Source organism: Erpetoichthys calabaricus, chromosome 17 (assembly GCF_900747795.2).
Source record: "Erpetoichthys calabaricus chromosome 17, fErpCal1.3, whole genome shotgun sequence".
Lineage (NCBI taxonomy): Eukaryota > Metazoa > Chordata > Cladistia > Polypteriformes > Polypteridae > Erpetoichthys > Erpetoichthys calabaricus.
Genome location: NC_041410.2, coordinates 64,648,079 through 64,658,029, shown reverse-complemented (window position 1 = coordinate 64,658,029; position 9,951 = coordinate 64,648,079). Strand labels below are relative to the sequence as shown.

The window sequence follows — 9,951 nt, the reverse complement described above, 5'->3', positions numbered from 1 at the left end:
TGAGTACCGAGAAGAGAAACAAAATAGGTGAGGGTTAGTAACAAATTATAGCTATCTTATTATGTATGTTTTAGTACTAATGACCAACAACAGAGATGCAGTCTGTGCAGTTAATCAGCAGCTCTAGTCAGGGTATGCTAAACTGAAGTAGTGAGTCTTCAGATGGGATTTAAAAGCTGAGACCGAAGGGGCATCTCTTAAAGTAGCAGGCAGACCATTCCACAGTTTAGGGGCCTGGTAACTAAAAGCTTGACCTCTCACTGTTATTTTATTAATCCTTGGAATTAAAAGCAGACCGGCATCTTGAGATCTTAATGTGCGCTCCTGTTTGTTAGTCATGATAAGTTCAAACAAGTAAGTCGGACCTTGTCCATTTAAGGCTTTATATGTTAAAAGGAGGATTTTGAAATCTGCCCTAAACTCAACTGGGAGCCAGTGTAAAGATTTAAGAACTGGTGTTATGTGTTCATATTTTCTTTTTCTTCTAATAATTCTTGCAGCAGCATTTTGGATTAACTGGAAGCTGTATAAAGAACAATGTGAACATCCAGTGAACACAGCATTGCAGTAGTCAATCCTACTAGAAATAAATGCATGAATTAATTTCTCAGAATCCTGTTTATTTATTTCCCAACATTTTTAAGATGGAAGAAACATGATTTGGACAACTTTGTAATGTGTGCTTTAAATGACATGCTAGAGTCAATGATAACTCCTAGATTGTGGGCTGATTCAGTAAAATTAATGATGATTCCAATTGAGTTAAATGATGACAAAATATTGTTGTGATCAGCGTCATTCCCTCCAATAATTAACATCTCTGTTTTATCATTGTTTAAAGACAAGTAGACATCCATCCACTCCTTTAGTTCACTAACACAACTAATTAAAGACAATATTGGAGAAACTTCATTTAATCTAAAAGAAAGGTATAACTGGGTGTTATCTGCATACAAGTGAAAATTAACATTATGTTTTCTAATGATAGATTCCAGTGGAAGCATGTAAAGTGAAAAGAGTAAAGGTCCCAGTACTAAGCCCTGCGGGACACTATATCTCACTTCTGTATATAATGATGGAGTTCTGTCAGCACATTTCTGTACATATTGGAATTGATTTGATAAATAAGAACTAAACCAAGTGAGCACAGTGCCTGGGAGCCCAACATCGTTTTCTGGCCTGAGCAGTAAATTAGAATGGTCAATGGTGTCAACACTGCGCTTAAGTCCAACAACATAATTACAGTGGAGGTTCCTTCATCAGAGGATATCAGAATGTCATTTACAACATGCGTTAGTACTGTATCTGTACGATGACCAGACTTCCATCCATCCATCCAATTTCCAACCCGCTGAATCCGAACACAGGGTCACGGGGGTCTACTGGAGCCAATCCCAGCCAACACAGGGCACAAGGCAGGAAACAATCCCAGGCAGGGTGCCAACCCACCGCAGGACACACACAAACACACCCACACACCAAGCACACACTAGGGCCAATTTAGAATCGCCAATCCACCTAACCAGCATGTCTTTGGAATGTGGGAGGAAACCGGAGTGCCCAGAGGAAACCCACGCAGACACGGGGAGAACATGCAAACTCCACGCAGGGAGGACCCGGGAATCGAACCCAGGTCCCCAGATCACCCAACTGCGAGGCAGCAGTGCTACCCACTGCGCCACCGTGCCGCCCCATGACCAGACTTTCTCAAATAAATTCCAATGCATAAGTCCATCAAGCCTATTTATTTAGCTAATAGCTAAGCTGTTCCAGTATCTCCCAGATTCTTCTTAAAGGTTGTTAAAGTTTCTGCTTCAACTCCATGTCTTGTGGTTTGTTCCACATTCCCACAACTCTTTTTTTTTATAAAGAAGAGCTTCCTGGCTTCAGTCTTAAATGCACTTCCCCTTAGTTTCCACAGATATCCTCAAATATGTGATTCATCATTAATTTGCAAGAATTCTGATGGGTCTGCTAATGCCTTTGAGGATTCTGAAAACCTGAATTAGGTCCCCATGCTCTGTCTTCTATTTGAGGCTAAACAGGTTTAATTCTCTGAGTCTGTCAGTGTACAACATGTCCTTTATTATAAATTTTATATGCAGTGATACCTTGAGATATGAGTTTAATTCGTTCCGTGACCGAGCTTGTAAATCAAAATACTCTTATCTCAAAACAATTTTCCCCATTGAATGAATTGAAATGTCATTAATCCGTTCCGGACCCCCAAAAAACACTGCAATTTTTTTGTTACATGTTTTTAAATAAGAAAAATATACTTATAAATAACGAATATTGTATAAAAACACAATACAATAGAATGTACTGCAATAAACTGTTTTTATTAAGTACAGTACAGTACAATGTACAATGTATAATGTACAGCATTTACCTTGGACATCAGACGAGTTGAAGATGCTGACGGAGGTGGTGGAGAAAAGCTGAACTGAATTTTATTCACTGATTTTTGCCCTTTTCGCCGCACCTTCCTCACTTTCATCTGCAGGAGTTTTCGAAAAATACTTGTCCAATGAGGTCTGTTTCATCCTCCCTTTCAGAATGTTTCTAAAATGCGTCATGCAAGTGTCATTAAATAGCGCAGTCGTGCGCCCAGTTGAAACTTTTTCTGGGTGTTTCTTTTGAATAAAGTCTGAAGTTTCTCCCACATTCCCAACATTTCCTTTATCTCAATTGTAGAGATAACTTCCTCCGCCTCCTCCGTGTCACTTATTTCTTGCAAAACCTCCGTGTGCTACTGCGTCTGTAGCTCCTTTAGCTCCTCCGTTGTCAGTTCCTCAGAGTGCTCCTCGATGAGCTCATTGATGTCACCTTCATCCATGTCCATGCCCATGGTCTTGCTGAGGGATACAATCTCCTCCACCACTGCCGCTTCAGATTCAAGTCTTTCAAATTCCGTTTCAGACACAACCTCAGGCCACAGCTTCTTCCACGCAGAGGTCAATGTCCTCTTTGTAACACCCTGCCAGGCCAAATCGGTAATTCTGAGGCATATCACAATATTATAGTGGTCCTTCCAGAACTCTCGAAGGGTGAGGTTTGTGCTCTCCATCACCTCAAAGCAGCGGCGGAACAGGTGCTTGGTGAAGAGCTTTTTAAAATTAGAAATCACCTGCTGGTCCATGGGCTGCAGGATAGGGGTGGTGTTGGGTGGAAGGTAGAGAACCTTTATAAACCTGAACTCTTCGAGGATGTCATCTTCAAGGTTAGGTGGGTGAGCAGGCGCATTGTTCAGGACGAGAAGGGCTTGCAGAGGTAGGTTATTTTCCTGGAGATATTTTTTAACGTTGGGACCAAAGACCAAATTCACCCACTCCACAAAGAACTGTCTGGTGACCCACGCCCTTGGGTTTACCCTCCACATAACCTGCAGTCTTTCTTTCATAATCTTTTGTGACTTAAAGGCTTTGGGGTTTTCTGAATGATAAACGATCAGTGGCTTAATCTTGCAGTCGCCGCTCGCATTGGCGCGCAGTGCGAGGGTTAGCCTGTCCTTCATGGGTTTGTGGCCAGGCATCCTCTTCTCCTCTGCTGTTATAGAAGTCCTCCTTGGCATCTTCTTCCAGAAGAGTCCTGTCTCATTACAATTGAAGACTTGCTGGGGGATGTATCCTTCGGCCGCTATAATTCCTGCAAAAGTTTTGAGGCAATCCTCAGCTGCCTTTATATCCGCGCTCGCTGCCTCACCATGCCTGACAATGGAGTGAATGCCGGTCCTCTTTTTAAAATTCTCGAACCAGCCCCAACTGGCTTTAAACAGCTCGCCCGATGCCTCGTCTGTTGAAGTGCCTGGGGTCTGCTGCTGCAAATCAGTGTAAATCGCTCGTGCCTTCTCGCAGATTATAGCCTCCGTCACGGTATCTCCTGCGAGCTGCTTCTCCATCAACCACTCAATCAGCAGCTTCTCCATATTTTCATGGATAGATGTCCGCTGCTTAGAAATGATTTTAATGCCCTTGGCTGGCGTTATAGCCTTTATCGACTCCTTCTGCTTCAGTATGGTGCAGATTGTAGAAGTGCTGCGTTCGTACTGCTTCGCCAAGTCGACTACACGCACACCTTGCTCATGTTTTTCTATAATTTCTTTCTTTAATTCAATGGACATCATCCACTTCTTCTTCTCTGCACTGTCCTTCGCACTCACTTTCTTCGGACCCATAGTTGGAAAAACAAAGCTTTGCAAAATAACAGCGAGCACAACACTGAAGTTTCCACTGCGTGAACGAGTGAACGAGTGAGTCACGGGATGTTGGGGCGTTCAATGTGGTGAGTTGCACGTGCTAGCGGTGGGCTGGGGTATCTGAAGCTGGCTCGTATCCCAAATTTTAGCTCTCAACTCAAAGCAAAAAATTGGCCAAGAGATTGCTCGTATCTCCAAAAACTCGTTAGTTGGGACACTCGTAAGTCAAGGTATCACTGTATAACAAACAGCACTGCATAAATTGTTTCCCCTTGCAATAACTTTCTTTTCTTTCAATTCAGCAATACTTAATAGCCAATTCTACTGCATCATGCTCACGTATTTGTCTTTTGAGCTACAGCTGCTCTCTATAAATGAACTCCAGGTTGTTCTCAATGTTGTTCATTTCATGATCACACTTTGTTAAAATGTCCTTGTTTATGAACTGCCTGCAAGCACAAGAGAGGAAAAGTTTGTATTTTAAAGACAAAATTTTGAATATAGTTTTGTTTACAAATTGCACCCAAAATGGACAATAGCTGTTTTGTCTTGATAGAGTCCTGTCTGACTCTACTTTCCCGTTTTGTACTCTTTATTGTGTAGACTTTATCAGATGGCCTCAAATCCCACAGACTTACCACTCTTTATAAGGTATTGTGCTTTAGCACTTCTCCCCACTTTCCCTTCTCCATCTCCAACCTCAGGCAATTAGGCAGAGAAAAAGGACAAGCAGGAGTTAAGTTACACATTCTAACAAAGTAATATTGATAATATACAGAAAATAATAATAATGAAGCAAAGTGCATGTGAATAAATGCTAGATGTGTCGATTCAAGTGACTTGCGGTTACACAGATGTCTCTGGGCAAGTCATCATTTCTAGTCAGCTTTCTCCAGGACAGGCCACATGCCTGTCTCAATATGGCTCCTGAGCTATGCTTCTTATTATACTCTCTTCATGCCCATGGTGTGAAAGAGAGAGAAAGAGAGGAAGAGGTAAAGTGACTAACTTTATACATTCCTGTCCAAATCCTTAGACCAGGGGTCCTCAATCACAGTCCTGGAGGGCCGCAGTGGCTGCAGGTTTTTGTTCTAACCCGGTTGCTTAATTAGAAAGCAATTCTTGCCAATAATTTAATTTCATGGCTTGTTAGTGCTTTAACTCTGCTATGCCAGGTAATTCTTATATCCTGGATTTTCTTTCCTTTTCTAAAGATATCATGCAAATGATTTGAAGGCTAAAATGCATGAGTAATTCTCAGTCCTTCACCTTTTCCTCTTCAATTTCCTTCCAAGTATTTAATTTAACCCAATGGTGCATGATTACACACAGGTGTAAATGGTAACAAGCTAAATGGAGAAATGCTGGTCTCTTTTGTCTTTTGCATGTGATTGCTAATTAGGAGCAATTAAAAGCCAAGAATATGGCTGTTTAAGACTAAAATAAGCAATAAAGGTTCAAAATCTTAACGAGTGAGACAACTAAAGTGAAACAGAAGTGTTACTTGAGCAATAAGTGCTTCTTATTAAGCAATTGGGTTGGAGCAAAAACCTGCAGCCACTGCGGCCTTCCAGGACTGTGATTGAGGACCCCTGCCTTAGACCAACAGGGCTCTGGGGTACAAATTGGCCTCTGATTAAAAACTAATCCCAAATGGCCATACTTCAGACCAATGGGAGCAGACACTGCTTTTTCACACCTGCCCTCAAGTAGTGAATTCAGCATTTATTTAGCTGAAGTCTGCCAGCTAGGTAGTTTTATGGTTTTCATGTGGGAGATGTCTCATAGGCTCTAAGTCCAAACACAGTCACCCTTGCCAAGGTGGTTTAATGCTGGTCTAACCCTAACACTAAAATTACAATTGGTATGTCTAACTTACAAATAATGACATACAAAATATTTATCAACTTATATACAAAATATCACTCCACCGCAGTAATGAAACCAACTTGCCTAGTTAAACAGCATTAAGCTTGATGAGCTCAATCAACTTGACTTCCTTTATTTACTCATTTTTAATGAGTGATTGCATCTTGATGACAGTGATCATCCCAAAACAAAGATGGTGTCCACAATTAAATATTACAGGCTTGACGCATAACATATCAATAAAAAAACATAGAATAATAAATCTTCACACAATCCCTGTATTGTGAAGGCTAAATGCTGATTTACTGTATACTTTCGTGTTTAACCTGCCCCATACCTACACCGAAATCCACAACATAGCCTGATGTGCACCTACACAAAAATGGGACTATGCATTGTATCAACATGAACCCTACACCAACTACTACAACTCTGATTGGCTAGTTTACTAACTAGAAATCTCATGAAACACAAATGTATGAAAAAGAGGAAAAACTTGAGACACAAATATATTTGCCTACAGAATTAAATGTGTAGCAAAAGGAATGGAGATCCCTGAGGGAAAACAATTCCTCAATTTTAATGGATCATTCACTTTTCTTATGTGCTACAAACACCACCAACTAGCATTCAGGCATGTGCCTGCGATACGGCATAACGGAGAAGTATAAACTGATTTCAATGGCATACACTTGACGTAGAAGAATAAATCAGCCTCAAGCCCATTGTTTGTAGTACTAGGGTGTTGTACCATGTTAGCCATTATGAACGTAGTGAGAAGTCAAGCAAAATGACGCCTTTTATTGGTTAACATTACATCTTGCCTGAAGAAGGTGCCTGAGTTGCCTCTAAAGCTTGCATATTGTAATCTTTTTTAATTAGTCAATAAAAGGAGTTATTTTGCTTGACTTCTCACTAAGCCCTTTGTTTGCAAAATTTATTAGGAGGGAATGGAATTTAAAAACAGGACTTTGTTACACCTCAGACTTAGGACATCCTTATGTCTTGGGATGCACCTGGCTGCCATCCTCTAGTATTGTGATCAGAATTGCACACAATACTCCAGATGTGGCTTAACTAGTGTATTATGCATCTAAGCATAAAATCCCTCAATTTATATACAACAATGTTTAAGATATAACCTAACATTTTGACTGCTCTCATGGCTACCACTTTCCACCTCTTGACAGTTTTTCATTTAAAAAACTGATACAAAAATTAGCTCTAAACAAAACATTCCTGAACCTCTTGTTATCCAAAAATAGCTGATTTGCTTTAAGGTCCACAAAAGCAAGTATCTCCAAGTTCAAGTTCTCAATACCGCTGAGGTCTCCACAAGTTCAAGATATCCATGGCCTTATGTGTCCAGTCTTAGTGGCGAAAACCTTAAAGGCTCCCAAAGACCAGAGAGTCTGTACTCCTAATTGTCAAGCACTTCAGGGTTCTTGTTTTGTGTCTGTCATTGACTTCATGTGTTTCAGGTTCTTGTTTTTCAAGGGACACACCAGTGTAACAGTGTTTGTAGACAGCCATACCCAATTTCAGGCTTGCTTTGAGCATTTGATTTCTACATGAGACAAATCCCAATACTAAAAATCAATTACTTTTATTGGTGATTGTATTATCGTAGTATATCCCTCTACTTACCCTTTACCTAGGGGTACTGATGTGTTCCAGACATCAGGGTGGTCCTCTCCATAGATCATCAAAGTCTAATAATAATAATTACCTGCTATGGACAACGAGGGGCAGTGTCTGTCAACCCAGCCTATAGCTCGAAATGGGCATCGGGTTGGTCAGGGAGGGGAGATTGTGGCACGTTGTGTTACAGTGCTGGTTTTTACTTTGAACATGAGGGATTAAGTTAATGGTGGGGCTGAGAGCTGCACTGAATGTGTGTAGTAAAACACATACAGTACATGAAAAGTGATCAGTGATGCAGCACGCATTACTGAATGATTTGTGCATTAAGTGCAGCTCAGCAAAGTTTTAAAAAGTCTATTTGATCAATCGAGGAACAGAGAAAGATGAAAGAACAGGGGAAAAATAAGAAATCAACAGACTGAGTGCCATAAGGGTTTGCTAGATCTGTTACTGCTCTGGGGAAGGACTGTTTGGACATTTCTTGTTAATTTTAGCGTGATTTTATTTATTGCTTTTATGTCTGGACACCATGATCTTTTGCTTTTAAGGAAGTATTTATGTCTTCATTTAATTATATTTTATGGATTTTTCTATTTGCACTTTTCCACAATGACACTGTACTTAATAATCACTTCTTAGGTGAAGCATTCATTCTGGCCATGTGGCCTGGAAGCTGAGTTGGAGGGTGTGACACTCTGAGTCACAGTCCTAGTTTTTATTTAAATTGTGGATGTGAGGAGTAAAACACATATAGGCAAGGTGATTAGTGCTGCAGTATATATTACAGACTGATTAGGGTATTAAGCTCCACTCAGTGGGGTTTTGAAAGGAGTTTCTCAGTATAGGAGGGGAGGAAGATCTTATGTTTTAAGAATTTGTTTATTTATTATAGATTTCCTGTTCTTATGTTTGCACAATAACACTGTACTTAATTAACTTATGCACTTTTTGCACATTTTAATCCTGTGAGGTCTCTTCACCTGCCATAGTCCATCGTCAGTATACGAACTATAAAATGCCAACCAGATGAAAGAGCTGGTGGCTAAGGCTCCGGATGTCACAGATAGTTTATTCATCATTCCATATAGTGAGTTTTCCTGTATCGGAAACACAGTAATGTGCAAATTGTACCATATGATGTCTCTGTGTGAGGAAAATATACAGCATGTCACATTTTTAAAAAAGACAACATACCACTGCATTAATGTGGAGTTGATTTTACTGATGGGCAGGCAATAAGCTGCATTAAGTAGCTGCAGGAAAAAAAAAAACAAGTAAACACAGAAGTTTGAATGAGTTCTTTAAGGAGTAATGTTGTTTTCTACTCCAAAAATACTTTTTAGATAGTTTTTACATTTAGCGTCAGTTTTGTGAAACTGCATCTGAAATAATACTTCCCTGTTTTACTCATCACTACTCATGGGCAGAGTTGATTGGATATTAGTTACTTTGATCCAGTAACTAAATTGACTAGAAGTTGAAGTAAAATGACTATATATGTCAGTCTGGAAAATAAAAGATGGAAATAAGTATTACAATTATGCAAATAAAATGCCTCTGTTCACAGTTAAAGAAGTATAACAGCCACACATATTTCAAAGAAGGCCAACATCATTGGTAAAATGCTATATACGTTTTATCTGCTGCACTTGTTCTTATTTTTCTTTCTTCAAGGAAGGCTTACTGATTCAAACTGCTGCCTCACAGCTCCAGGAAACTGGGTTCAAATGCCAGCATGTTCAGAATCTGTGCAGAGTTTCAGAGTACTGCAGGTTTTCATCCACATCCCAAAGTCACACCATTTAGGGTGACTGACCACTCTTTATTGGCCCACTGTATCCTCTTTAATAATATCCCTGTGTGTGTCCAGGTGTCCGTGTGTGTGTGTGTCTTCTGGTGAAGTGCGCATGCGCGGGGCATGGTGCGATGCGCGATATTACTGTCAGAGAAAGTTAGAGGCGTTTTACGGAAATACAAACCAGTATTACTGCGAGAGGAAATTAAAGGCACACAATACAGTGACGCATATTACAGCCACATACAAGCCAGTATTACTGTCAGAGGAGATTAAAGGCATATTACCAACGTGCACGCCTGTATTATCGCCAGAGAAAATTAAAGGTATATTATGGACATACAAGCCAGCGGACGTACAAGACAGTATTACTGTCACAGAAAATTAAAGACACACAATACACGGCAGCAGCCCACGAAGAACGGTCAGCTCAGCAAATAAACAT

The 9,951-nt window shown here is 40.3% G+C and overlaps 1 protein-coding gene across 1 annotated transcript; it reads right to left on the bottom strand.

Moving 5' to 3' along the window:
* Window positions 1–2,752: 2,752 nt before the first annotated feature.
* Window positions 2,753–3,928, bottom strand: LOC114667484 (tigger transposable element-derived protein 1-like). The gene has a single exon (XM_028822790.1). The coding sequence runs from the start codon at window positions 3,926–3,928 to the stop codon at window positions 2,753–2,755; it is 1,176 nt and encodes a 391-aa protein (XP_028678623.1).
* Window positions 3,929–9,951: the final 6,023 nt, after the last annotated feature.

Coding starts and splice junctions, on each gene's coding strand:
- LOC114667484 (XM_028822790.1), bottom strand. CDS start 3,928: ATGGAGAAGCTGCTGATTGAGTGGTTGATGGAGAAGCAGCTCGCAGGA.